Source organism: Selaginella moellendorffii, unplaced genomic scaffold, assembly GCF_000143415.4.
Source record: "Selaginella moellendorffii unplaced genomic scaffold, v1.0 SELMOscaffold_71, whole genome shotgun sequence".
In the NCBI taxonomy this organism is placed as follows: Eukaryota; Viridiplantae; Streptophyta; class Lycopodiopsida; order Selaginellales; family Selaginellaceae; genus Selaginella; species Selaginella moellendorffii.
In genome coordinates, this window is record NW_003314332.1 from 389,845 (window position 1) to 416,607 (window position 26,763).

The 26,763-nt window shown below is 48.0% G+C and overlaps 9 protein-coding genes across 12 annotated transcripts; 7 read left to right on the top strand and 2 right to left on the bottom strand.

Annotated features, from left to right (window-relative positions):
* The first annotated feature begins 64 nt into the window (after positions 1 to 64).
* Positions 65 to 966, top strand: LOC9639679 (pathogenesis-related protein PR-1). Its single transcript, XM_002985960.2, has one exon. The coding sequence runs from the start codon at positions 129 to 131 to the stop codon at positions 813 to 815; it is 687 nt and encodes a 228-aa protein (XP_002986006.2). The 5' UTR covers positions 65 to 128; the 3' UTR covers positions 816 to 966.
* Positions 967 to 972: 6 nt separating this feature from the next.
* On the top strand, positions 973 to 3,007 carry LOC9639680 (FRIGIDA-like protein 3). Its single transcript, XM_024659994.1, has 3 exons — positions 973 to 2,015; positions 2,199 to 2,365; positions 2,423 to 3,007. Exons 1-3 carry the CDS (start codon positions 995 to 997, stop codon positions 2,921 to 2,923), a joined length of 1,689 nt encoding a protein of 562 aa, XP_024515762.1. The 5' UTR covers positions 973 to 994; the 3' UTR covers positions 2,924 to 3,007.
* A 74-nt stretch (positions 3,008 to 3,081) lies between these two features.
* Positions 3,082 to 5,023, top strand: LOC9639681 (phospho-N-acetylmuramoyl-pentapeptide-transferase homolog). Of its 3 annotated transcripts, none has more exons than XM_024659995.1 (8): positions 3,082 to 3,148; positions 3,197 to 3,262; positions 3,310 to 3,440; positions 3,497 to 3,947; positions 4,001 to 4,319; positions 4,374 to 4,582; positions 4,644 to 4,832; positions 4,880 to 5,023. In XM_024659995.1, the coding sequence occupies exons 1-7, from the start codon at positions 3,095 to 3,097 to the stop codon at positions 4,824 to 4,826; spliced, it is 1,413 nt and encodes a 470-aa protein (XP_024515763.1). In that variant the 5' UTR covers positions 3,082 to 3,094; the 3' UTR covers positions 4,827 to 4,832; positions 4,880 to 5,023. The 3 variants fall into 3 exon arrangements, with proteins under 3 accessions (XP_024515763.1, XP_002986008.2, XP_024515764.1); XM_002985962.2 differs by having other exon boundaries at positions 4,001 to 4,065; positions 4,126 to 4,319; positions 4,644 to 4,988; XM_024659996.1 differs by having other exon boundaries at positions 3,500 to 3,947; positions 4,644 to 4,988.
* A 956-nt stretch (positions 5,024 to 5,979) lies between these two features.
* Positions 5,980 to 6,861, bottom strand: LOC9639758 (ribosomal RNA-processing protein 17). The gene is made up of 4 exons (XM_024660000.1): positions 6,757 to 6,861; positions 6,592 to 6,697; positions 6,386 to 6,488; positions 5,980 to 6,333 (listed from the first exon to the last, which is right to left on the bottom strand). Exons 1-4 carry the CDS (start codon positions 6,834 to 6,836, stop codon positions 6,185 to 6,187), a joined length of 438 nt encoding a protein of 145 aa, XP_024515768.1. The 5' UTR covers positions 6,837 to 6,861; the 3' UTR covers positions 5,980 to 6,184.
* Positions 6,862 to 6,905: 44 nt separating this feature from the next.
* Positions 6,906 to 9,369, top strand: LOC9639759 (beta-glucosidase 40). Its single transcript, XM_002985963.2, has 14 exons — positions 6,906 to 7,005; positions 7,072 to 7,232; positions 7,316 to 7,382; positions 7,449 to 7,507; positions 7,567 to 7,642; positions 7,695 to 7,769; positions 7,829 to 7,916; positions 7,975 to 8,215; positions 8,271 to 8,386; positions 8,446 to 8,666; positions 8,726 to 8,757; positions 8,809 to 8,911; positions 8,971 to 9,079; positions 9,152 to 9,369. Exons 2-14 carry the CDS (start codon positions 7,080 to 7,082, stop codon positions 9,327 to 9,329), a joined length of 1,518 nt encoding a protein of 505 aa, XP_002986009.1. The 5' UTR covers positions 6,906 to 7,005; positions 7,072 to 7,079; the 3' UTR covers positions 9,330 to 9,369.
* Positions 9,370 to 9,382: 13 nt separating this feature from the next.
* Positions 9,383 to 12,308, top strand: LOC9639683 (serine/threonine-protein kinase ATG1c). Its single transcript, XM_024659993.1, has 13 exons — positions 9,383 to 9,735; positions 9,807 to 9,924; positions 9,980 to 10,038; positions 10,096 to 10,160; positions 10,216 to 10,309; positions 10,365 to 10,445; positions 10,506 to 10,608; positions 10,661 to 10,706; positions 10,762 to 11,057; positions 11,136 to 11,476; positions 11,527 to 11,758; positions 11,818 to 11,888; positions 11,959 to 12,308. Exons 1-13 carry the CDS (start codon positions 9,493 to 9,495, stop codon positions 12,181 to 12,183), a joined length of 1,974 nt encoding a protein of 657 aa, XP_024515761.1. The 5' UTR covers positions 9,383 to 9,492; the 3' UTR covers positions 12,184 to 12,308.
* Positions 12,309 to 12,402: 94 nt separating this feature from the next.
* Positions 12,403 to 15,739, top strand: LOC9639684. The gene is made up of 7 exons (XM_002985965.2): positions 12,403 to 12,510; positions 12,690 to 12,927; positions 13,075 to 13,189; positions 13,243 to 13,550; positions 13,618 to 15,238; positions 15,296 to 15,516; positions 15,579 to 15,739. Exons 1-7 carry the CDS (start codon positions 12,437 to 12,439, stop codon positions 15,657 to 15,659), a joined length of 2,658 nt encoding a protein of 885 aa, XP_002986011.1. The 5' UTR covers positions 12,403 to 12,436; the 3' UTR covers positions 15,660 to 15,739.
* A 5-nt stretch (positions 15,740 to 15,744) lies between these two features.
* On the bottom strand, positions 15,745 to 17,004 carry LOC9639685 (superoxide dismutase [Fe], chloroplastic). Of its 2 annotated transcripts, XM_002986039.2 has the most exons (7): positions 16,801 to 17,001; positions 16,547 to 16,735; positions 16,310 to 16,481; positions 16,186 to 16,253; positions 16,094 to 16,120; positions 16,018 to 16,041; positions 15,745 to 15,962 (listed from the first exon to the last, which is right to left on the bottom strand). In XM_002986039.2, exons 1-7 carry the CDS (start codon positions 16,978 to 16,980, stop codon positions 15,867 to 15,869), a joined length of 756 nt encoding a protein of 251 aa, XP_002986085.2. In that variant the 5' UTR covers positions 16,981 to 17,001; the 3' UTR covers positions 15,745 to 15,866. The 2 variants fall into 2 exon arrangements, with proteins under 2 accessions (XP_002986085.2, XP_024515765.1); XM_024659997.1 differs by having other exon boundaries at positions 16,018 to 16,120; positions 16,801 to 17,004.
* A 173-nt stretch (positions 17,005 to 17,177) lies between these two features.
* Positions 17,178 to 17,995, top strand: LOC9639760 (RNA-binding protein 7). Its single transcript, XM_024659999.1, has 4 exons — positions 17,178 to 17,248; positions 17,301 to 17,512; positions 17,566 to 17,701; positions 17,752 to 17,995. The coding sequence occupies exons 1-4, from the start codon at positions 17,212 to 17,214 to the stop codon at positions 17,835 to 17,837; spliced, it is 471 nt and encodes a 156-aa protein (XP_024515767.1). The 5' UTR covers positions 17,178 to 17,211; the 3' UTR covers positions 17,838 to 17,995.
* Positions 17,996 to 26,763: the final 8,768 nt, after the last annotated feature.

Sequence of the window (26,763 nt, forward strand, 5' to 3'; positions counted from 1 at the left end):
GGACCAATCTCTTGACTATATAAGCCACACCCATTCCACCCCCATTCATTGTCTCGTGCTTAAAGACTCTCTTAGATTCCCTCGTCTCTCTTCTCTTGATCTTCCCTCCAAGAAGGAGAGAAGAACAAATGGAGATGTCTCTTCCAGCGATTTCTCTTGCGATCTTCCTGCTGCTCGCAAGCGTGTGTGATGCTTCGTACTACCGCGAGAAGAAGAACAAGTACGTCGATGAGAAGTATCATAACAGGGGATCATACTACTTCAACAAGTACTACGGCTACGCCTACAAATTCAAGCGATCCCCGCCGCCGCCACCGCCGCCAATGAGGAAGAAACCATCCCCGAAGCCGTCGCCCTGGCCGAGCACTCCATCCATCCCAGCGCCGCCACAATCGAGCCTGGCGGCCCAGTTCATGATGCCCCAGAACGATGCGCGCGCGCGATTGGGATTGAGGCCACTCATCTGGGATTCCAAGCTCCAGGCATTCGCGGAGGATTGGGCGAACCAGCGCGCGAGATATGGGAATTGCTACCTCCAGCACTCGAATGGGCCTTACGGCGAGAACATCTTTTGGGGCGGCGGCAAGGCCTGGAGCCCGGCCGAGGCCGCCAATGCCTGGATCGAGGAGCGCAATTGGTACAACTATGGATCCAACTCGTGCCAATCCGGGCAGCAGTGCGGCCACTACACCCAGATCGTGTGGAGGGATTCCGAGAGGATTGGATGCGCGCGCGTTACTTGCAGCAGTGGCGATGTTTTCATGACTTGCAACTACGATCCTCCCGGGAACTACATTGGCGAGAAACCCTACTGATTGATTCGATCGATCCATTTTGTGGGATCTATCAAATCGAGAAGGAAGCGTTGACCATTGAATAAGCTTGACCATAGACGCCCGGTCAACTGCTGAGGTGTCGCATTATTTAGTTGATATAAAACGGAATAAAGAATTTTACCATTTCTTCGTTCTTGTTTTAGGGTTCTTTCTTTCCCATGGTCACCATGGATGGAAGAGCTCCCGATTCTCTCGGCGCGGCCATCGCCACGGCTGTGGAGCGCATCGGTAAGCTCCAGGAGGCGTTTCTTGCGGTGCGGAGCTTGCGAGGGTCTGCCCTGGCCGTGGAATGGAGCGAGCTCAAGGAGGATTTGAGCGACAAGGAGCAGAATCTCAGGCAGAGGTACGAGCAGCTAGTTGCCATGGAGCGGGATTTCGAGGCCCGGAGCAGGGAAATCCAAGGCAACATCGCCAAGCGCGACGCCGAAATCTCCGACAAGGAAGACGCCTTGAATCAAAAGGACCGGGATCTAGCAGTGGTAGAGGCAGTAGAGAACCAGCAGCAGCAGGGCAAAGAGCCAGGAATCCAGCCAATGGACACCGACATTGTCGTGGATTACTCTCCAGCAAAGATCCCACCGCTCAAGGACTCCTCTTCTTGCGACGCTGGGAATGCATCCCAGGACAAGGCGGCGGAGGTGAGAGTTCGTCCATATCTTAAGTCGCTGTGTGAGAACATGGATGGAGAAGGGCTCAGGAAGTATGTGATCGATCACAAGAAGGACATGGGTGCTCTCCGGATTGAGATGCCGTCGGCTCTGCAGCACGCTAGCGATCCGGCACGGCTGGTGCTGGATGCGATCCAGGGGTACTACCATCCACCGGAGCTCGATTCTAGTAGCAACGAAGTGGGATCTTCCGCTCCCGCCAACCGGAGAGCTTGCATTCTTTTGCTAGAGGCATTGTCGTCGGTACTTGGTGTCGATCATCCAGAGGTGCCACTCGATATAAAGTTTCTGGTGAGGGAAGTGGCCCAGCAGTGGAAGTCCAACATGGACATCCAGGATGGCCCCGAGGGGAACTCTTTGGATGCTCAAGCGTTCCTTCAGCTCTTGGTAGCTTATGGTCTCAGCTCCGAGTATGATGAGGAAGAGCTGTGCAAACTGGTTCTAGCCGTCGCACGACGAAAGCAGTCGCCTGCTCTTTGCAAGGCTCTTAATCTGTCGCATAAGATTCCGGGTTGGTCTTCTTTAGCTCCAGCGTGTGTGAGAGAGCGAGGGAGGAGGATCCTCTCTATTTCCTTCTTTTCCTTTTTGCCTAGATTTTTTCTTCTTTCTGGCTGCCTGTGTGTTTGGGACTCTAGGATTCATTTCTTTGTGCTGCCGTTCTAATGAAGTGTTTCTTGTTTGGTTTTCTTTGCAGAGATCGTGGATCATCTTGCTGCTGATGGAAAGCAAATCGAGGCTCTTGCGTTTGCACACGCATTTGACATGATGGACCGTCTAGAGCCCGTATCTCTCCTCAAGACTTACTTGAAAGACGCACGAAGGAACGTTCACAACAAGCCTGGCAATGGTCCCAAGGGTCAGGTAAGCACTGCTTCTTACTAGGTAATCACTCAGACATTCCCTTGCTCGTTGCCACAGGTCGATGCCGTGACTAAAGAGCTAACCGCTGTCAAGAACGTGATAAAATGCATAGAGGACTACCGGCTAGAAGACGACTACCCGTCTTCCCCGCTACACAAGCGAGTAGTTCTTTTAGAGAGAACCAAGTCGGAGAGGAAGAGAACAGGTGGCTCGGTTAAAGGTCAGGCAAAGCGTCCGAGAAACGGAGGCTACGACAGAAACTACTTTAACAGGCCAGCGGACAAATTCCAAGTTTTCAGCGAGGTCCCTTACAGCCTCGCCCCGGCGCCAGCTTACGATGCTCGGCTTCCCGCAACATACTCAACTTACGCTCCAGCGGGTGTAGCAAATGGCAGGAGTAGAACACCGGCAGGGGGGAGCTATGTCTACTCGGTCGATGGCTCTATCTACAGCTCCAACATTTACGGAACACAATCTCCAGCGCCTTACACCAGTTACCAGATTGCTCCCGGGCTTCCGCCGCCACCACCGACTTACCAGACAACTTTCATGCACTAGCTGGGTGGAAAGGAATGGGAGCTCTCGAGAATAAACAGGGGTGGATGTACATCAAGAGGAAATAACAAGCAGCTCATTTTCTTCTTTCTTTCTTTCCTTTTTCCCCCGTTTTTTTCCGAAGGTTGGTGCTTGCTATTTGGAACTTCTTAGGTTTTTACTCTTCCAGGAAGAATGAAGACATTGGCGCTGCCTTGTGGTGCCATGGTGCCACTTTGTCTCGTCCAGGTAACTGGGTTCTCGTTACTTTGCTTTGTTAACTCGTTAACTTCGCAGAGAGTGAGCGCTTCAGCTGTGGTTTATCCGGTTGGGAGCTTGCACAAGACAGTGCCAAGACGTTCTGTGAGTGAGTTTATATTCTTTTCTTTGTCTAATTGTGTTGCAAACAGGCTTGCTGCAAAGTTGTATCCACAAAAGCAGCAGCATTTGACGATGTTTTCGGTTTTTCTGCGAAAGAAGAAGGATCTGGGATAGAAAATGCGGGTGGTGCCAATGCAGCTCGTGCGAAGAGGAGTAACTGGTAATCCTTGTCTGCCTTCTCACTTACAATCTTAGTTTTATTTATTTGTTTTCCAGGAGGCAAGGAGGTCTTGTTATCACTTTGATTCTTTCCTCGGTTGTGTTCATCGCATTTATTTTCGTCGATTCTTTGCTATGGAGAGCTGTCCGACGTTCCAGTGCTACGTTTCTTCTCACAGCTCCATTTGTTTGCTCGCTAGTCGCAACTGGCTGCCTCGGATCATACTGCGTGCCGCTGCTTGCAAAGCTCAAGGCCCAGCAGATATTTCGAGTAGAGGGCCCGGCTTCGCATCTTTCAAAGGCTGGAACACCAACAATGGGTGGCCTGTTCTTTATTCCGGTGGGAGTCGGTGTTGCGAGAGCTGCAACCAGATTTTCGTCCACAGAAGTAGCCGGAGTAGCAGCAGCGACCCTGGTTTTTGCAGCTATTGGCCTCCTAGACGATTTTCTGTCGCTGGCGAAGAAGCATAACTATGGAGTTCCAGGACCTTTCAAGTTTCTTCTCGAGGTTTGCTGATTTTGTTCTCAAGTTTTTTCTTTCAACAAACAAGCTCCTTGTAGGTGGTCAGTGGCGTGTGTTTCTTCTTCTGGCTGGATTCAGCGGGCTTGCCTTCTCCGTACAAAGTGTATGTCAATGTCAGCTCAAGTTTGGCCGATATCTTCTCTTTTCTTTTTTTCGGTTACAGGAAGAATCTGGTGCCTTTGCCACCTCCAGTAGGCTTGTGGAATATTGGCAAGTGGTATCTTCCACTCACTGCCTTTTGCTTCGCAGCAATGGCCAACGGTGTCAACCTCACAGACGGTCTGGATGGTCTTGCTGGCGGAACTGCTGCTCTGGCTTTTGCGGGAATGGCCGTGGCTGTTCTTCCCATATATCCTGGTAAGCGTAAGCAGCATTGAAAGCTTGCCATGACCAGTCTCTCTTCCCTTGCAGCTCTGGGAGTTTTCGGAGCATCCATGGCCGGTGCTTGCGTGGGATTCTTACTGCATAACCGGCACAAAGCGTCCGTGTTTATGGGAGACACCGGCTCCCTCGCTCTTGGAGCGGCTCTTGCAGCGATGGCCTCATGCACGGGCTTGTTTCTTCCTCTCTTCATTGCATCGGGCGTGTTTGTCATCGAAACAGTCTCAGTCATGGCTCAGGTAACCAGCACCATCTTTCGTTCTTTCTTCTTCCACTGTCAGCTCTCTTTTCCTATCATAGGTTGCTTACTTCAGGTATACGAAGAGAGTTCACGGAACTGGACGCCGTTTGCTGCGAATGGCACCCTTCCATCACCATTTGGAGCACCTGGGGATGGAAGAGTTACACATCGTCGCTGGAGCATACCTCGTTTCAGCTCTTCTAGTCACATTCGCTGCTCACGTCGGCCTTATTTCGGCTTGAAGAGAGGTAAACATCATGCTCGAGGAGAACCATTACGCGTTTTCTCAATACAGATTACATATATCTTCTGGATCTGAAGATGCATTGACGAAGAGGGGACCGGAGACAAAGAATGAAAAAATGCTCCTAGGCAACTGTGAGTGAGGTTCTTTCTTTTCCTCTTTTCCTTTTCACGCTGTGGTCGAGGCCACTGGGACTTTCTGGTCTTCCCCCGGCTGCACGATGACAAAGTTCACAGTCGAGGGAGACCCGCCAGCAACAGGTGATTGATGGGAGGAGTGATCCGGTTTGTGTCTCTTTGCTCCAGATTGCTCCAGATTGCTGGGGACATGAGGAGCAGCTTCAAATGCCGGGCTGTGATCCGGTGCTCCTCGTCGCGTCTTGGCCAGGAGCACCGTCTCAGCTCGGAGCTGCTTGCAAACTTCTCGGACTCTCCTGATCCCTGTGACACAAACACAACAGTGAGTCAGACTAGTTGGGGTTGGAAGGAGGGGGGGATATTTTTTCTCATTTTTTCTGGGATAGGGGGGAGAGATTTGCCACCCAACCAACCTCGTCTCAGATCCACAGCAGCTGTTGTGTTGTGGTACATTTGGGTCTTCAAAACCTGGAGATGATCAATCACCAAACATCAGCAGTTGGAACCCTAAACATGGGAAATCCACACACCTGAATCACAAGAGGCCTCAACTGTTGGACTGCTTGTTCCAGCTCAAAATACCGGTTTGGTTCGCCTAATAGCTGCTGCTGCTGCTGGTACAAATGTTGCTGCTCCATCCCCCACCTCCAATTGCGATTCCACACAAAACCCACCCAAAACACTGGGAGGAAAAAAGCCCTACCTAAAAAGCTATTCCTCTTTCCCCTTGGATAAATAAAAGAAATAGCCAAGGAATTTATTTCTCTCCTCTCTACAGCTTTTATGATATAGTAATCACACTTTAATCAAGTGGCACTTGAAACACTTCCAAGATCTATATACCAGCTAGCATACGTTTCATGCTAAACTTACTTGCCACCCTCCTTGATCTGGATCATCGCTATAACGTTTGTTTGTCACCAAAATATTTGTGCAACGCTTTGATCAACACCTTGTCTACAAACAGCTTCTTCAGATCGAGTCTGGAACCGGGCTCACGATTTGCCCTTGATCCGACCCAAACCTTCTGTTTTGTTTAAACTCTTGATCGATCTCGTCATGGCATACTTCCGGCTATCTGCATTGTAAGCTTGATCTAGTCTTTCCCAAAATCAGGTTCTGCAACCGTGGCCTCCAGCCAAAACTCTTTACACCATCTTCATCTTCAAGAGAAGGAATAGCTTTGGTCCATTCAAACTATTCAACAGTTGGGAAGGTTTCATGGAAGCGTCAGCTTTTGGATTTTTTGGGATTTGTGACTGGTTTTCTTCTTGCCGCTCGGACGAGCCCTCGACTTTACATCACCGTCTTCGATCGGGCATGTATTCACCACGGTCCTTGTCTGATCGTCTTCGTAAACCACTGTTTCTGTGACAGGGAACAACATTATTAGAGAGGAATGGTTCCTTGTCTAGCACACCTTCCAGATTATCGCCTTCCGCTTGGTCGTCAACTTCCTCGGGATCATGAGAACTCTCGGGATCTTGTTGCAATCCAAGCGCTTGTTTTCTGAGCAGCCGCCTCTGTGAGGCAAAAACAATAGACTAGAAGTTAGACAAACCTTGATGCAAGAGCTCTGCGCAGAAGACGGGATTGATCTAAGATTCGTCTCTAGAAATGTTTTACCTCTTGCCTCGCCGCGAGTTTTTTCTTCCTCTCCTTTGCTTGCTGCTGCATAGCCCCTGCCTTGCGCCTCTGATTCTTTCTCTTCCTGAATCCCGTCAGGAACTCCCTACAGACAACACAAGCCCAGCCTCGCATTCTCGCTGCCGCTCCAAAATCCACACTTACCTGCGCTTGGCCTCGTCGAATTCCACGACAAGCCCCTTGTCGCGCCGCGCGCGCTTGGCGCCACCCCCCGGCCTCGCCATAGCCGAGCTGCCCTAAAACCCTCACCTTGCCCCGTCAGCCCTAAGTTTCAAACGCATCTATCAAATCCACCACGTGGGATAAAGTGAGGCAAATGCCAGTCAGAAGTTCTGGCACGAGCTTTTTGGAAGCGCTAGGGCGGTGGAGGGCGTCTTGTGCGTCGCATTCCTGGTGAGTTCTCAATCCAGGCGATCGATGTGGTAGATTTTGGGGCGCTGATGGGAGAATGTGATGTAGATTGAGCAATGCAGCGATTCCAGCTCGCGATCTTTGCCGCATTGTGGTTCTTGAGCGCGGGAGCAGCTCTAGGGATTGGCGGCGGCCATAAGAAGCATCGAATCAATCGATGTAGCTTCCCCAAGGGATTCGTGTTTGGGACTGCATCAGCTGCCTATCAGGTATGGAAAAGGAAGATTTTTCTTCCATCCCTGCTTTATTTTCTTCTTTGGGATGTCACAATATCGTGTTTGTTTCTTCCCAGTATGAAGGGGCTGTGAAAGAGGATGGTCGAAAGCCGAGCATCTGGGACACTTTCTCGCACACTCCAGGTTCTAGCGTTTTTTTTTTTTCTCAATGTAGCTTGCGATTTTTACTCGTTTCTAGAAAATCTCCAGGGAAGACTACAGGCGGAAAAAATGGAGATATTGCCGAAGATCAGTATCACCGTTATCGGGTAAAAGACAATTTCTTCGTTGCTGTATTTCCAGAGGCTTAAAAGTCTCCGAGTTGCAGGAAGATATTGGCTTAATGAAGAACATGAATATGGATGCGTACAGATTTTCTATCTCCTGGTCACGAATATATCCAGGTAGAGGGAATGTAAAGTTCGTTGTCACGGCTTTTTCACATCGCTTTTGAAGATGGAGACACGAAGAATCTCAATGCTGCTGGAGTCGCCCATTATAATATGCTCATCAATAGCTTGCTACACGAAGGTAAAGGGTCAGCCACTGCTGTCAGCCATCGTTGACACTGGCCTGTATTTATATTGCAGGAATTCAACCATACATCACTTTATACCATTGGGACTTGCCTCAAACTCTCGAAGATAGCGTCGGTGGATGGTTGAGTCCACAGATAGTGTAAGATTCCGTGACACTGTCCGTTGGTTGACTTATATCTTCTGGTTGTGATTTACAGAAGCAAATACGCAGCATACGCGGAAGCGTGTTTTGCTGCATTTGGAGACAGAGTCAAGCACTGGATTACTTTCAATGAGCCTCTATCTTTCATTACATCGGGCTACGCAAGTGGCTCGGGTCCTCCATCAAGGTGCACGTCGTGCTCCAAAGGAAACTCTGCCACAGAACCTTACATAGCAGCACATAATGTGTTACTCTCGCATGCCGCAGCAGTCGATATCTACCGAAAGAAGTACCAGGTAAAATGGTCTTCTTTAGATTTCTGGTGTGATAAACTAGCATCCAATGCAACAGCCTAAGCAAGGTGGTAAGATTGGTATAACTCTCAACTCCAACTGGTACGAACCGTCCACAAATTCGGCAGCAGACAAAGAGGCTGCCCAAAGAGGACTGGACTTCGACCTTGGATGGTATTTTCCTTGATCTTTACAATAATGCACGGCTAAAAGCGTTGTCGGCTGCTCAACAGGTTTCTAGAGCCCATTGTGTCTGGCGATTATCCAAGATCCATGCGAACATCTGCAGGGACTAGACTGCCTGTGTTTACACCGGAACAGGCAGCTGCCATTAAAGGTTCTATGGATTTTCTGGGACTAAACCACTACACTTCGAATTATGCAAAGGCCGGTCAAGTGGTTCCGAGGAATCAGGTTACTTACTACTTCCAGGACTCCAGAGTCGCGTCGTCATGTAAGAAGCACATAAACTCTTTGCAGCCATGTTTCTAAATGATCCATTTCCTTCTGCAGTTGAGAACAACGGAGTCGCAATTGGACCAAAAGTAAGCTGCAGAAGTTCATAACACTTGTCTGATGCTGTGATTCTCGAGCAGGCGGCATCAGATTGGCTTTACATTGTTCCATGGGGATTTCAAAAACTCGTCACTTACGTTGCTCAGCGCTACAACAATCCGGTGATCATCATCACTGAAAACGGTAAGAGCTCAGCTTAAGTTTCCAGTTTCTTTCTCGACCTCAATCACTCGGCAAAGCAGGAGTAGATGAATTCAACGATCCTTCCCGCTCGCTCAAACAATCTCTCCGTGACACCACGCGAGTGAAATACTACAGCGACTACATCTCCAATTTGCTCCAAGCCATCAGGTAGAACTTAAAAAAACTAGAGTTTTCTCACGATCATCGATGATTTTCTCACGAGTTTTTTGGATGATCCAGGAGCAAAGCCGACGTTCGAGGCTACTTTGCGTGGTCTCTGCTGGACAATTTCGAGTGGAACGATGGCTACAGCGTGAGATTTGGCCTCCATTTCGTGGACTTTAACAACAACCTCAAGCGCTATCCCAAGCACTCGGCTCTCTGGTTTAAGCGCTTTCTAAACCAAACATGTGCTTAAACTTCCTCTTAAGCTAATCCAATCCTAGATTTTTCACGTTTAAATGCTTGAAACCCTAGCAATGGCAAGGTATTGAGTGTCTCTCACGCATTCTTCCAGCCACCGCCGCGCAGCGGGCGATCGATCGATGATAGGGCAATGATCACGGCGAATTGCGACGAGGATGGAGCAGCGGGCCCATCAGCCGAGGGCAATCGGTGACTACATCACCAGCCAGGAGATTGGAGCAGGGTCTTTTGCGGTGGTGTGGAAGGCGCGGCACAAAATCACAGGGCATGAGGTCGCGATCAAGGAGATTGGCACTGAGAAGCTCAATAAGAAGCTCCAGGAGAGCCTCCTGTCGGAGATCTCCATCCTCAAGAAGGCGAATCATCCAAATATCATCCGCTTGCATGCTATTGTCGAGGTACTGTTTGAGCGCTTGTGTGAGGGATTTTTCTTCCTTTTTCGCTGTGAATGAATGGCATGGATTCGCAGGCTCCCGATCGCATCTATCTAATTTTGGAGTACTGCGCTGGTGGAGATTTGGCTGGCTACATTCATCGCCATGGCAAAGTTGGTGAATCGGCTGCCAGGAATATCATGCAACAGCTTGGTATGTGGAAGAATTCCTAGTTCTAACGAGGGAATCTAAAGGTTTTGATGGATAGGTTCTGGCCTCCAAGTTCTTCGGAAGAACAACTTGATCCACAGAGACTTAAAGCCTCAGGTATGCTTTCAAGAGTCCAGTTCTTCGCCACTGTTTTACTTCTTTGATTGAGGACAGAACTTACTGCTATCAACAAACGATCACAATGCTGTTCTCAAGATTGCTGACTTTGGATTTGCGCGGTATAGCTCTCCCTTCCTTGCTCCATGTTTCTATATCTTGTTTCTTTGCTTGCAGGTCACTGCAACCTCAAGGTATGGCGGAGACGCTTTGTGGCTCACCTTTGTACATGGCTCCGGAGATCTTACATTGTCAAAAATATGATGCAAAGGTACGTGTCTATGTCGTGTAGAGGCTGCTTTGCTCACCAGCCATTCCTTGTACAGGCTGACTTATGGAGCGTTGGGGCTATCCTCTATCAGCTTGTTCTCGGAAGGCCGCCATTTTCCGGAAATAATCATGTCCAGGTAGGTAAGCTATAATCCTTGAAGCAAAGTCTTAACTTTCGTTGTTTCTTCGTGTTATAGCTTTTGCAAAACATAACAAAGAATGAGGTCCAGTTCCCTCATGCAGCTCAGCTTCATCCTGATTGCATTGATATGTGCCGTAAATTGCTTCGACGGAATCCAGGTTGGCATCTCAATGTAGAATTTCTTTGCCTGACACACCTTTGTGTGTGTAGTTGAGCGTCTTTCGTTTGAGGAGTTCTTTAACCATCCCTTTATGAGGTAAGAAGTTAGTTGGATTTCCTCAAGTGCTTGAAATTTCTGTCTGTTCCCGTAGGCCAAGCTCGTTGAGGCCGTTTCATAAAGCCACTCATACGGACGTGGACTCCTTGGATTCTCATCAGGAAGATTGTTTCCCTTTCCTGATTGATGAGGAACCGCAAGGCACAATCGATATTCCTGTAAAGCAGCCACCGCAAACTCGAATCACAGGCGTGAAGCTATCAAATTCACCTCCTAATCTGTTCAAGGAGCAACGAGGCATTCCAGATCATGAAGAAACTGGGAAGGTTTATCATATGGCAGAGGCTGAGGCTTGCCAGGACGCTGAAGGATCCAGTTCTCCAAGAACAGGTGCTTATGTTTTTTAATTTCCTTTCTCCAAGCTCATTGTTTTATCTTTCCCTTCCGTTTTTTTTTTTTTTTTTTCAGTGGTGGATTCAATGGAGTATATAGAGCGAGACTATGTGGTAGTAAAACGGTTCACTTCACCAGAAGCACTGTCGCTAACATTCAGTGCCTCTCCGAATGACCAGCATGGAAGCAAAGGAGGATCACCTCATAAGAACTTTACAAAGTCTTCATCGCCAGTTCTACATGCTCCTCTTTCCGGTGGTGCTGGCAGTCGAGGTTCCACACCACCAGGTTTGTCTGAAGGATACCATCATCCTGATTCTGGCGACACGCTTGAAGCACCATCTCCTCACCCCGCAACGAGGATATCTTCGCTGCAGTGTTGTGCTCGCTTGGTGGCCGAGCTAGCCACAGATAAGGTTCGTTTATACTTGTTTTACTTTTTGGTGTGGAGCCCCTGGTTTTGCAGTTCAACTCTGGCCATCCTTTGGAATCACTCTCTGTGCATTTGATATGCCTTGCGATTTGGAAGGAAGCGTTGCAAGTGTGCCATGCCTGGGCAGCACCGGCAACTGGTCCCCGAGGCTTGGGAATGCCCAGAGATCAAGAAGGCGCTGCCACTTGCACGCAAGTAGAACACGAGTTTTCTCTCGCAGTTGATCGAGGTGATGGTTATGCTGCTCACTTGCGAAGCATGGACGGTAAGCGATCCAGACACTATATCTCGTTTTCATTCCAACTTACTCTTTCGATTCTCCAGGGAGCGTGGAGATGCCAGACGCAGTCGAGATCATCTTCCAGGCAGCCCTGACAGTCGGCCGAGCTGGAGCGGTAAGCTCTCAAGTTTCCAAGTTTCTTCCAAAGATTTAGAGCTTTCTCTCACAATCTCGCTTTCTCACAGGTGGAAGAGCTCATGGGAAACGTAGCAAACGCAAGCGTGGCTTATGGAAAAGCCGTGACTTTCCTCTACTTCCTACTCGTGGAGGGCCCTTGTTTGCAGCTAAATCCACCCCTGGCACTGACGCTCGGGGACAGGCAACGATTAAAACGCTACGCTGATATGATAAATGCGCGACTAAAAACGTGTACAGCACAAAGGGACCTCCCACAAGCTGGGAGAAGTTAAAAAGAGTGAAGAACAAATCACGGGCCACAGCACGGTGGTGGTAATGTATAGAGACGTACCATGTAATGTAAATAGTAATAATCCACGATAAGCTAACGGCTTTGTTGTGAGCCGTTGAAATCTCAGATGTGGCATCGACGGTGGAGGAGCTATTTTTGGGGTGGGACGGGCTGACGTGCGGAAGACGGGCCGTCGTTGACGGACGTCACATAGACTTACGGCCGAGGGGAAAAACATTTTGGAGGTCTCGGCTATGGCGGAGGACGCTGCCGAGAGGCGCATGGAGCGGCCGCTATTCGGAGTCTCGCCCCCGACGCCTACTGCGAGGTGAGCAATCGAAATCTTTCCTCCAATGTGTATCGCGGTAGCGCCGTCGCTCGCCGTGATTCTGGCGCTGGCAGCTGTGCTGTGCGAGTAGCTTGCGAGGGGATGTGATCTTCGGGGTTGTAGGGGTTTAGCGGCATCGCATTGGATGGCCATTGCTCTAATTTCTCTCCTCCTTGCAGCTCCGCGGGTCCAACCCTTGCCGTCCAGGGAAATTATGCGAGCATAGATTGGCATGGCCTAGCCCAGAAGAGGCCAGCGATTTCAGGTACCAGTGCTGGGCCGCCTCGCCCTGCTGTTAGCACAAGCACCGCAGCCGTGTCTGGATCGAGCTCTCACAGGCACCTCTGTAGGCCATGGGACTGTGGGGATTTACTGAGGCGTCTATCCACGTTTAGAACCAGCAACTGGAATGCCCAGGTAAGGAGTTTAGTTTTTTTTTCTGTGCTTTCTCTTTGCTTTTCCTGTTCTTAGAATCCTTGACAGCTTGAGCATAGATAGATTTACTTGGAAAAGTTCTTACTGCTCGAGGAAAAGCTAATACCCTCTCGTTTTGGGATTTCCTAGGTGATCGGTCCGGCCGTTTGCGCAAGGAAAGGCTGGGTCAATGTTGACGTTGATATGATCGCGTGTGAGGGGTGTGACACGCATCTCAGCTTCGCATTACCACTGCAGACTGAAGGTACTAGCAATCAATTGTCAAACATGCTTGAATCGGCGCTTCGTACGTTGTAGTTGAAGCTGCCTCAGAATCGTTTCGGAAGCAGCTGGAAACCAGCCATCAGAGGTCTTGTCCATGGAAGGGGAATGCGTGCTCCGAGTCCCTGGCACAATTCCCAAGCTCTGCTATGGCTTTGATTGGTGGTTACAATGATCGGTGTGACGCGCTGCTTCAACTTCCTAGTCTTCCGGTTGTCTCAACTTTTGCAGTTGATCAGATGAGGCTGTCCAGAGGTCCTCAGATTGAGCGCCTGCTTTCACTGCCTGCCATGCATTTCCCGGAAAGAAATGGAGCGGGACCATTGACAGATGACTTTGTCAAGGTACAGTGGATAGTTTTTCTACAGTGTCCGGATTGTCACTAACAAATCATGGGCTTTCCATCTGCAGGCACAGAGGATCATAAGCTTTTGTGGCTGGGAAGCTCGGTTGCTCCCACACGCTGGAGATCTCGAAGACTACTCAGCCCACTCTTCACGAAAGCCTAACAAGGCTTCTGCGTCCCTCAAGCGGGCGAAGCGGACCATGCCAAGATCTGATAAAGAAGGTGACAGCAGGGGAGCCAGACAGACCGCTTCGACGCTCTTGGAATGTGTCTACTGCGGAGCCAGCGTTCCTATTTTACGCTTTCAGACAGTTGCTCGTCCGGGTGGCGGAAGTACAGGTTCCGAGTATCCATCGTCGGACAACAAAAGTCTTCCCCTAGTTCGAGGAGCCAGCGCAGCGAGTAGCATCGACATTTACAAGAGAAGGCAGCGGTTGGAAGGTGGTGAAGCTGGCGAAGCGACAGAGCAGAAGCCACCATCGCTGAGTATCACAGCAGCAAGGGCCTCGCCAACCAACTTGAATGTCACTCCTGTAGCACGACCAGAACAGCAGCCGGAGGGAAGTGAGATGGGAGATTGCGGTGTAGCATCTTACGAGTCGAGAGGGCCACGGGATGATCACCAGGGAACAGCAGCTCAGGGTGACAGTTCCACGTACGTGCCACAGCTCAGGGCTGAGAGCGCTGGGGGTACGAATGGAGATTTTGACAATGAAGACGAGGGAAAGAACGCTGCCGAATCCTCAAAACGCAAGCGCGTGCCAGAGAGCCTAGCAGCTGATCAGCACTCTCTTGGAATGGCTGTCAGTGGCAACGCTGCTACGTGCGAGCAGGAAGGCGAGACCGAAGACCGGAAGAACAAGAAGGTCTGCATTGGGCCGGCAACCGCCATTGAACGGACTGTTAGCCTTGAAGTCCCTGACAACACTTACAACAGGAGTGCGAGAAGCTTGCCAGTACGTCAGGAGAACCTGCGAAGAAGAGTCACCAGAGAGTATCCATGCTCGTCGTCCGTGAATGCCATAGATACCTGCTTCCAGAACAAGATGGAAGACTCTATGGACAGCGTGGAGTTCGCTCCCCAGGATGATGCCCAGCAGCACACTGCTGCAAGTGGATATACAGAGAACGAGTGGCTGTTTGACGAGCCCAACAGTACTGTTCAAGGACAACAGAGCAACTCTTATGCGCCGGCGGCTATCCAAGAACAGGCGACCGGGGAAACTAATGCTGCTGTTATCAGCACTGGCACTGCTACTGGATGCGGTGGAAGCGTCGGTATGGCAGGCATTCGACTCGGCAGTCAGAGGGTTCAGAGCAACGAGGCTGATATTCAAGGAGCGGAGTTATCTGAACTTCAGACCGAGAGTGTCGCGGGAGAACCAGCTGACGCCGTGGTAGACGCAGTAGTGGATCAAGGTGACCCTGGCCTCGTTTGCGACTCAACGCCTCTAACAGCAGCCCAGGACTGTGCCGGTGGTGGGGACGAGTCAGGGGAAAGTGGCTCCAAAGCGAGCCTAAGGCCACGCAATGGGTTTTCAGAAGAGCGAACCATAGACACGACAAATGCCGTGGTGACTGGGTGCTCCATAGGAACTATAGCGAAAGAGATGACGGAGGGGTCCGTGGAGGTGGCAGCAGTCGGTGATAACGTTCGAGCCGTCAATGTTAACAGTGCTCCAACAGGTACTTACCATTTCCTTTGATTGACTGACTTGTTTCTGAATGGAAACTCTGGAACAGTGAAAGAAGCCGAAGACACGCTTTTCGATCCGATTCGTTGCCATCGGAGCTTCTGTCCTTGGGTGAACGGCCTCGTTTTATCGGCTGCGAATGGCACGTTTGGCCCGGGGCCTGTTTACTGCGGGTGGCAGCTAACTGTGGATGCCTTGGATGCTTTTCACCAGCAGGAGAACGCCTCTGCCGGAGTGACCGAGTCGGAATCTACAGCCTCGATGTGCAAGGTAAAGAAGAATGAAAAGTTTCTACTCGTGAGATTACTTAACTCTGTATGGTTTTGTTTCAGGATGATGGCCGTGGACGAATTTTTGCTCAGGGAAGCTCATCGCAGCCTTGCAACGGGAGTAGCAGGCTGGAGCCCAATTGATGGCTTGAAGTTGTGAATCACACTAAGTGGTAACTCTCTTACCAGTAAAGTTCCATTGGATCATTATCTACTTTTTAGAAGAGCATTGGTGCTGATTGTTCATACATGTAGTTGATTTGTTTTTAACACACTTGATTGAGGAGAGCAACTACTGCATCACAAACAAACATTCTTTTTTATTCTCTCTTTTACTAGCTCAGAGACAGACTAGAGTTTGGCAGTAGCAGTTTCCAAGCGAGCATTGACAGTGTCCCAGTTGACAAGCTCTCTCAGGAACGTCTCCACGTAATCTGGGCGGCGGTTCTGTAATCAAATCATGGTCAGCTTCTTACTTTGATCGGTTGTTGCTAAAGCTAACCTGGAAATCCAGATAGTACGCGTGCTGGAGAAGAAAGAAGATGATAAGAAGCGAAGAAAACGAAGAGAAAGCTTACCTCCCAGACGTCGAGGACGAGCAGTGGCTGCAAGGTCACGGCCATTAGAACTGGACAAGATCGAGAGAGGGAGGGAAAGAGAGCAAACTTACAGTCTCCCCGGACACGAGTGGATTCACCGCGTTGGCTGTTTTCTGGACGATCAGCTTCCCGTCCTTGACTGCAAGCAAGAGGGACGAGATTGTTTGCGTGGAGGAGAGAGAAGATCGAGCTTACGGGAGAGCCAGGCCCATCCGGATCCAAACTGTGTAGTGGCGGCGGTTTTAAACTCCTTGACGAAGTTGTCGTAGGAGCCGAGGTCCCGGTTGATCAAGCCGGAGATATCGCCACTGGGAGCCTTGCCCCCTTTGGCTGTCATGGAGTGGAAGAAGAAGTCGTGGTTCCATGCCTGCCAAAGAGACAATTGTGAGAGATCTCTTCTCGAGACAATGGAGAAAGAACTAAGCTATAGACCTGCGCGGCATTGTTGAAAGATGGCTGGGCGTTTCCACCGCCATAAGTTTTGGTGATGATGTCTTCCAGCTTGAGGCTCTCGAGCTCCGTCCCAGAGATTTGCTTGTTGAGGTTGTCAATGTATGCGCGCTGGTGCTTCCCCCAGTGGAACTCCAGCGTCGTCTTGCTCATGAATGGCTCCAGCGCATTCTAGAACACACAGCCGAGAAAAGAAAGGAGGAAATCCAATCGATCGCAATCGCGCAGCGCGTTACCATCTCGTAGGGGAGCGGCGGGAGCTCGAATTTGGCAACCACGGCAGACATTCTTCCCGACGATCTCGCCCTCCTTCTGCTCCTCACTGCGATCGCTCTCCCTGTGATCGATCCCAGCGATGGCGATGGCGGCGAGCGCGTGTGTGGCACAACCCCTAGGCCTATCGCTGCCTGCGCCATATCTTCCACGAGCAATGTACTACCTATGTACTAGCAAGAAATTTTCTATTTACACGCAGCGTACTTCAAAAATGGTAGTACTACTTCTATCCAACGGCTGCAAATGGACGGCAGCGATGTGCCCTAAATTTAAGCCCTTTCCTTAAAACTGGATAGCATATTCGCATCTCGTGCCTTTTTCTAGGGTTCTTGGTGTGGGCAAAAGGGTAAATTGCTATTTAGGGTTCCGCGATGCCGGGAGGGAACGTCGATGCGACTCTGTATGTGAGTAAGTGAAGCGCTGGGCATTGGAAGATGGTCTCTAAGATTTGCTTTTGTAGGTAATCTGGATGATCGAGTGGACGAGCGAGTGCTGTATGATATAATGGTGCAAGCGGGACCTCTGGTAGAAGTTTACATTCCCAGAGATAAAGAGACTAAACGCCACAGAGGGTATGGATTTGCAGAGTATGAGAGTGAGGAGAGCGCAAGCTACGCGCTCAGGCTTTTCTCTGGGCTCGTCACACTGCACAACCGGCCTGTGAATTTCGCGGTATGGGAAAAGAGGATATTTTTTTGGTTCCTCGATTGATGAATTTCTTGCAGTTCTCTGGGGGTGCGAAGAAAGTACCACAGCAGCAGCAGCAGCAACAATCAAGCTTGTTCGATCCAACACTGGATCAAACACCTCCCAGCAGCAAGTTTGAGAGATTTCTATCGGCTTCTTCGTCGTCAGACAGAGGTGAGTTTCGTGAAATGGTCTTGAGTGTGTCTAATCGTTTTGGTTTCTAGAGTCGTATTATTCAGGCCAGCACCGCTCCTCGCGTTATAGTTCCCGAGTTGCGATGCTTGTCCAAAGAACTAACCACAGGCGCTAGTAACTATAATGATTGTTATGTTAGTACCATTGACTTCCAACACTTAGTCTGCATATCAACCACAACGTAAATACTTCTCACCTCAAAATTACATTGTAAAGGACAATCTTCTTACTCTTGGAAATATTGCCAGTGGAAATACTAAGTCATGAACTTTACAACTTTTGTTGGAGAGAGCAATTGACGAAGTGGTGAATGGTTCCAGAAAGCTTTTGCTCAAACAACGCGTACTTCTTTCTCGAGACTCGTCCACTCTTGATGGCCAAGTTTCAATCTAAGCTTCACGACGAAGGTGAAGAACCTCATACAAGCAATCAAAAGGGACATCTTTCCATTTCCAGATCCGAAAGTTATCATGGAGTTTTCTTCCTCGTTTATCATTCTCAATTCCAGGGCTTGTTTGTGTTCGACACCAACAAGGAGGCGTGGAGCGAATGGCCAATGTGCCACACTCACAACCAGTTGGAGCTCTCTTGCCCCTGTTCTCGCTTGCTCTGCTTCACCAATGGCTCAGGCATCCATGTCCATCACACACAAACAAACCAGCGGGAGGAGCTAGCAAAAATTACTGGTTGTATCAGGAGAGCTACTTCAATATCTGGCACTGCTCCTTGTCCCCGGATAATCAGAGCTTGGAGCAAGTGGTATACAACGAAGCAAAGCGCGAGGTGATTCTTTACGACTCGGGCGATGGAGCTCTAGAGGCTCACAAGAGCAAACTCGATAGCAAGGAGTTGGAGCTCTTGAGCGATGTCTGTCTTGATCGGAACAACAACAAAGCCTACCACCTCTACTGTTGTGGCGAGTTGGCCACTTACGATCTGGAAAGCCACGAGTTGTCCTCCAAGTTGGAGATCCTGGAAGGTTATGTCTCCGATGCTTCTCTCGACTTAAACATATCAGTGGTGGCGTGCAAGAACAACGCATTCATGGTGGGCTATCTGCTAGTGGAATGTGGTAAATACGATCACATTGGTATATGGAAGCTTGACATGGAGGGCAAGAGATGGGAGCTTGTTTCTAAAGTTCCACACTCCGATGGGTACGTAGAAGATGAGGAGGGCAACGGGAGTTATGACGAGGATGTGATAGCGTACCGGATTACTCGTTGCTGCAGCGATGGAGTTGACAAGATCTGGATTAGGTCATGTGGATGTATAGTGTGGATGCCGACACACGGAGAAAGCTTCCAATCTATTCACAGGCTAAAAAGGCTTGACATTGTAATAAATTGCATTTCTTTCCTTTGAGCTCGATAAAGCTGTTTCTACATCTTTCCCGTTGACCAAATATCCTGTTAGTACGAGTAAGTGAAGCGCTGGGCTTTGGAAATGATCTTGTGGTGTTTTTCTTGGAAGTAATCTGGATGATCGAGTGAACGAGCTCAAATGGTGCAAATTTCTGGTAGAAGTTCACATTCCCAGAGACAAAGAGACTAAACGCCACAGAGGGTATGAGAGTATGAGAGTGAGGAGAGCGTGAAGCTTGTGGTATGCCACGTGGCACTTAGGGGGTTTCATTTCTCGATTGTGGTATCCGAGCAACCACAGCAATGCTGCAAAGATGAAGCAGAGAGCCCAAGGAGAATCTCCAATAGGATCAGGATTAGGAGATTGTCTGGGGTGAATGTTTTTCACAAGGTATTTAAACTAGCAATTGGCTTCTTAGTGATTCACTTTTTTCAAGTGGGTGCTGTTTTTATTTGGATATAGACTTGGTTCTCATGGTGTGCAATTTGTAAGAGGGTAAAAAATAAAGTCACAACAATATGGTGTCCATCTGGCAGTTTTCTATGGGTTTAGCATTAAATGTCAATCCCATTGCAATGGATACCCCATGAATGTTAGCTTAATGGGTGGATGATGTCCTTATAATATGAACATTATGTTATACCTTTGTGCATAGATCCCACATAATTTTATGCTTCCTCAAGGGTAATTTTCATCGTACTCAAGATGGCAAATTACCAAAGTTTTTACGAAGTACTCTTCAGATGAATTTAGCTTAAGACAACTAACATCATCATATATTGGTGAAAGAACACATAAAGAGCATCAAGAAACCTTTTGAATCTCCACAAATAATTAACCATTATTGAATAGTATGATTGAAATGAAGGTTTTGATGAACTAAGTCATCTTGAAGAACAGTACACACTACACAACAAATCCTAATACTTAATAAAACAACCTTAAAAGCAAATTCCCGAGTCAAAAAAGCTTGACACCCATTGACATATCAATAAACATCAAGAAACAATGAAATTGACTAGGAATCAAACTTGAACAACTCCAATTGATTCACTAATAAATTAATCTCAAATCTTGAAGCACTTCGACAAGAAGGAACTCGACTCACATCAACCCTTAACCTTGAAGAGCCAACTGAAGAAATCAACTTAAGAACTGAAGATAAACCAAAGAAACTTTACATCGCCAAAAACCTTGATATTGACTTCAAGGCAAAAGAAATTAATCTTTTCGATAGGTACAAAGATGTTTTTGCTTAGTTATATACAGATTTGCAAGGAATTCCTCCCAAGATTTGCATGCACCAAATCAAGCTTTTACCTCAAACTATGCCAAGAAAGAAAGCAACTTGTCAAATGAACCCCAACATGCAAACAAAAGTTAAAGAAGAATTCAATATGTTCGAAAACACTGGCTTCATCTACCCTATTCAAAATCCAAAATAACTATCACCACTAGTCATTATCCCCAAGAAAAAGCAGCAAACTTAGAGTCTATGTCAACTATAAAAAGCTTAACAATGCAACCTAAAATGACACTTTCCTGATTCCATTCTCTAACAAAATTCTCAATGTAATAGTTGGACACAAAATTTACTCATTTCTTGATAGCTTTAGCAGCTACAATCAAGCTTATATTGCATCTGAAGATCAACACAAGATAGCTTTCATTAGTCCTTGGGGTGCTTATACTTATTTATAGATGCCTTTTGGTCTTTCTAACACATTATTTACTTTCCAAAGAATCATTGCTAAGACATTTTGAGATTATCTCACTAACTTTATGCAAGTTTTTATGGATGACTTTAGCATCTTTAGCAGCAAAGAACCAACACCGGTGAGTCTAGAGAGTGCAAATCTTCTCTTCGAGTGCAACCCAACATAGGAGAGGACAAGGGCACTTAACAACTAGCTACACAAGGTCAGCCTCTATGAGTTCTCCCGCATTATGGAGAAAGACTACAAGATCAACATTACCAAGATGATGCTTCTGGCTTTTCAACAAGAGATGGTGTGTGCCAAAGAACATAAATATATCTTCACTACAGGCTATATCACATGGGTATTCAAGCTTCCAATCGGCAGAAAGAAAGTCTCATCTGTGTCACACACAAAAGGGATGCCACCAGGATGCATCAAGATCATCAGGAATTACACCTCCAGAAGCTCACTTCAAATGAGCAATATCACCAACAAGGCAAAGCCAAGGCTTAAGTTCCTCATCTCAACTCCTGAAATATGCAAGTCAAGTAGCTTCGCTAGCAAAGCCATCGCAATCCTCTACAATGACTTGCAACACAAAATCAAAGTGGACATTGCAGGCTACCTCCATAAAAAACTCATTAAGGAAATTCACTTAAGACATTGACATCTCTAAAGGGGAGGGTAGGGGTTATTAGTCAATTAGTCAATAGTCAATGAGGACATTGACATCTCTAAAGGGGGGTGGCTACAAAAAATGATTCACAATGGCCAGAAATGTAAAACTCTCGCACTCCTCTACATCATTACACTTGTGCCAATTCTCGACATAGCATTTCCACTCAGCATGAAAGTACCTTCAACAACACTGCAAGCAAGAATGTGTGTTGAAGAGGAGGGAGGATCTGCTCCACAAATCTGATGAAGAAGACAAAGAGAACAAAGAAGAAGAGGACGAGAAGGAGCTCTCGCCACCAACAACAACTCCACCAGCAAAAAGGAGCAAGATAACAATAGTCTTGCCTCCAAAGAACAAGACAAAATCAACCCTAAGCCAAATCAAAAGTATTCTCTCCAAGGAAGAACTGGAAGAGAAGAGTTAGGTGTAAGGAACCGACTCCCCGAGATGTCGTAGGCTAAAGGATCCCCAAAAGCTTGACCGAAATGACAAAGAGTTTATCGGATGGGACCAAGTCGAGGATCGAGTCCAAGACCGACTCTAGGACCGAGTTCGAGATAGAGTCCGGAATAGAGTCCGAGACCGACTCGGGGACCGAGTTCGAGTCCGAGTTCGAGACCGAGTTCGAGACGGAGTCCGAGATCCGAAATCGGGTCCGAGACCGAGTCCGAGGTCGAGTCCGAGGTCGGGTCCGAGATCGGGTCCGAGATCGAGTCCGTGATCGAGTCCGAACCTGAATCCGAAGTCGGATCCGAAATCGGGTCCGAGATCGAGCTAGAGACTAAGTCCAAATACTAATACGGGTCAAGGGGTGAAAGCCCAAAGCGTGCGTCTCCCAGGGGGGGGGGGGCTGCAGGGGGTTCCAAAAGTATAGTAGGGATAGTGAGGTCCAGGAACCAGTTTTGAAGGGACTCTCCAGTTGGGCTTCCAAACCGACTTGAGGTTGGGACTGGGACCGAGGGGCCTTGGGTGGGAGTGAGCATGGACTTGGCTGGTGCCGGAGGGGCCATCCAAGGAAGTGCTCAAGAGCAGCTCCCACTCCCGAAAGGGAAACCGATTGCGGTGCTCCCGGCTCATGTGGAGTGGTGCCCCACTTGAGTACCATGCGGCTCATTGGTCCTCGCCCTTCCTAGGGGCTTGGGCCTTCCTTCGGGATGGAAGTGGGGGGCGAGAGGTACCCATACCGGGCCGCTAGGCCACGGTGTTTTGCCCCGGCGTCCCGAAGCAAGTGTTGCCCTCAAGACTTGGGATTTAGAGGGTCCCATGATCAAGTCTTGTGGTACCAAGGGATGTTAGGAACCTGGAAGCTTGGTGTGCTTGGCTGCTTGTGCTTGCGGGGAGTGTAGCCGAACCTTAAGTCCAGTCTAACCCGGGGAGGGGGATTGAGAGTGATTTGGGAATCCGTGGAAGGATGGCTAACACTCCGTTGCTCGTGCAGTGAGTAGCTGAAACCAAGTAGGAGCTGGTACCATAGGCGAAAACCTTGGCAAGGGAACTTAGCAAAAGCCAGGGCAGTGTTGGACGGATAGACGAGGTAAGCTGGCAAATTGGAAAGGAAAAATTTGTGGCTTACATTAGGAACACACTCAGAAATAGAGTCAGGAATAGAGTTAAGAAATCAATCTTAACTCTGTAACCACCTTGACCAATTGCGTAATAGTTCACACCAAGAAAGAAGGGCCAGCATCCCCACCCACAGAAACGCCAGTTGACAACAACATGATGCCACAGCACCGCGAGCACCACAGCAGAGAGCATCCAGACCAGGAACGACACAAGGAGCTAGAGCAAGAGCAACAATATGAGCTAGAGCTGCCACATCAGCTGCTCAACTTGTCTTTCCTCCAATTTGTTGATGAAGTCCAACACCTCCAGCCGACACCGTAGATGCCAATCTCGGTGGACTTCGCATGGAAGTTCCATGACGAACAAATGAGTGTTTTTTTATGTGATGGAGTGCAAGCTATGATCAACACTATCATCTTCCAACCCTTGGACACAAAGCTCAACAAGATCTAGAGCAACATCCAGCAGCTCAAAAGGAGTGTTCGAGGTACGTCCTTCATGTCAATATATGCAGAGACACGTCAATGACCAGCTCATGTTGGGGGAATGAAGGGTGCTCCCCCAACACTTGCTCTAGCACAAGAAATGCTCCAATGTATGCCCCTCTCCCCCCCTTTTGCCCTTGTGAGGCAAGGGTTTTATATAAGGAAGATAAGGAATATTTTAGGATTTGAAATTACTCTCACACTCTCTAAGTGGCCATGCCTTAACATGTGACCATGATGGATTGCACTGGCTCCAAATATGCAAGAACTCTCCAAAGAGTGTAAAGTGTACTTCTGTTGTTGATGCCAAATGCTAGTAACTACATGAACTAATAGAAACTCTAGAAAACAAAGTGGGAAAAGAAAAGAAAAAGAGTATAAGTGAAGTTTGAAGATCCCGTGGGAAACCCTATAGTCAAACTAGATGATGTAAAAGAAAAAGTGAAGAAAAGTGTGAAAAGAGAAGACAAATAAAAGAAAAAGAGTGAGTATTTAAAACTTAACTGTACTTGGATTTTAGCTTAGGAAAGTGTAATATACAATGCAACCTTGTGATGACTTCAAGTAAGCTCCAAGAATTGGCCAAAATTAAGAATGAAAGAAAGGTAAAAGAGGGGATGCATTGCCCAAAGGTGGTAAGTGTACAAATGATGAAAGATGGAGTGATATGGTGGAGTGTTGAGATGGTGGCGACACTTTGAGGAGGTGGCCATTTCTAAAAGTGTCAAGCCTATGGTCTAATATGTTGGACTAAAGAAAACCGCAGCTGGAAAGGATGGCATAGTTGTTAGATTGCCAATAAAGAGAGGTGGCATGTGTCTATTGAGTGTTGGAGTAGGAGAAATTAGCTTCGGCTTCTGTGGTCTCACCTAAGAATCCACCTAAGTGCCTTGAGTGAAGAGGTTCACCTAGTTGGAAGAAAGTCACTCCAGAAAAGCTAGCATGTCATTAGCAAATGGTCGCAATGATATCTCAAAAACAACACATACAAAGGAGGTGATGTTTTTTGTTGATATGGTGTAAATATGACCTCAAATGTGGATGATGGTGAAAGAATGAAAGATGTAAGATAAACATCTAAAAATAAGAGTGGGCAATGCTTGTGGAAGTGATTAGTGATGGATTTGTGAATGTGGATGATATGGAATGTGCATGGGGAATGAATGGGGTAGAGTAATGGTAAGGGAAGGGCCAAAAAACCTAAAATATAGCCTGAGCCAAGTGAGAGACCTCCATGCAAATGGCAATATAACCTGAGCATGAAATCCAAAGCAAGAGCCATGGTCCAGTGAAGAAACACCCTCTAAAAATAAGAAAAGAAATTGTGAAAGTAAAGAGAAAGAAAAAAAGCAAATGAAAAAAAAGAGAAAAGGAACATCTCATCGGATGAAGTGTTTGAAGTGAGAGTGGTTGTGAGCATGTGGGAGCTCATATCTGTCAGTGCTTCTAATGCTTTGAGTGTGTGATCTCCAATGCAAGGACTAAAGCCAAGTATTCTACTAGTGAGGGAAGATCCTTCATTGAAGTTGAGTCCAAGTTTGGGGCTGAATCTTCAATGCAACACACTTGGATTTGTATCAGGGGCTCTATGGTAGAAAACTCTGAATTCAAAGAGCTAGAACTCATATACAACATGTCCAATTGGCTTGATTCTTTCTTTCAACTATTTGCCTGGATGTTACCCTTTGTCTCTAAAAATGGTATGACAAAACACACCTAGAGTCATCAGTTACAACAATTTTTGTGGGAAGATGCTGGCTGTGTGACACCTCAAACACTTGCTAAAGAGAATTGAATTCAGTTGCATCCTATGAAAGATGGGCCTAGTCTAGAGTGACTTTATCATCAAGCTCCATGAGAGAGAGTTGGTTCCAAGCAAGAAACAAGTAAAGAAGCCCATCCTCAATCGGGAAACACTCCAAAAAGTTGGATGTAGAAGCTGAGTGCAACACTTGCTTTGGGACATCGGGGTGAAACACCGTGGCCTAACGGCCTGGTATGGGTACCTTTACCCCTCCACTTCCATCCCGAAGGGAAGGCCCAAGCCCCTAGGAAGGGCGAGGACCAATGAGCCACAAGGTACTCAAGTGGGGCACCACTCCACATGAGCCGGGAGCACCACTGTCGGTTTCCTTTCCGGGAGTGGGAGCTGCTCTTGAGCACTTCCTTGGGTGGCCCCTTTGGCACCACCCGAGTCCATGCTCACTCCCAACCAAGGCCCCTCGGCCCTAATCTCAACCTCAAGTCAGTTTGAAAGCACCATTGGAGAGTTCCTTTAAGACTGGTTCCTAGACCTCACTATCCCTACTATACTTTTGGAACCCCCTGCAGCGCCCCCTCCCCCTTGGGAGACACACGCTTTGGGCTTTCTTCCTTGACCTGTATTAGTACTCAGACTCGGTCTTGGACTCGATCTCGATCTCGATCTCGGACCCGACTTCAGACTCGGTCTCAGACTCAATCTTGGACTCGACCTCGGATCTGATCTTGGACTCAACCTCAGACTCGGTCTCGGACCCGATCTCGGATCTTAGACTTTGTCTCGAACTAGGTCTCGAACTCGGTCTTGGAGTCGGCCTTGGACTCGATCCCAGACTCTATCTCGAACTCGGTCTTAGAGTCAGTCTTGGACTCGATCTCAGACTCGATCCCATCTGATGAACTCTTTATCATTTCGGTCGTGCTTTCAGGGATCCTTTAGCCTACAACACATCGGGGAGTTGGTTCTTTACAACTCCACCACCCATAGAAGAAGTTTGATGCCCACATTGAATGTCTCTTTTTAATCCTACGACTTGTTGACCATGTCTTCAGGGGCATCCCCCCACTTAGCAGTGTGCTTAAGTTAGCCTCCCTGGCCAAGAGCCCATAACAATAGAATATAGGTGTCCCTATACCCCTCACCTCACCATGCCCTAGTATGGGGTCGGGACTTGAACCCAGCTTTGCTTTACTAGGGGGTTGGGACTTGAAGCCAACCGCCGTAGAATATGTCTACGGATTCGATATCCCTGCAGGGAGTTAGGCGTAGTTCCCTACGCTTGGTTGACCTAACTAACCCATGCTAATTAGCTTACTTTCAACACGCCTTTGGGTCCCAACACATGCTATTGCTCAACTTCACAAATTAATACTTTAATTAAACTTTGCATAAGTACATAGAGTTTTGTCTTGCAGAAATTCCTCCATTACATCTCACACGTTTGCTAGGTTCTCCTTTGGTTCCCATGTTGCTTCATAGTGTGG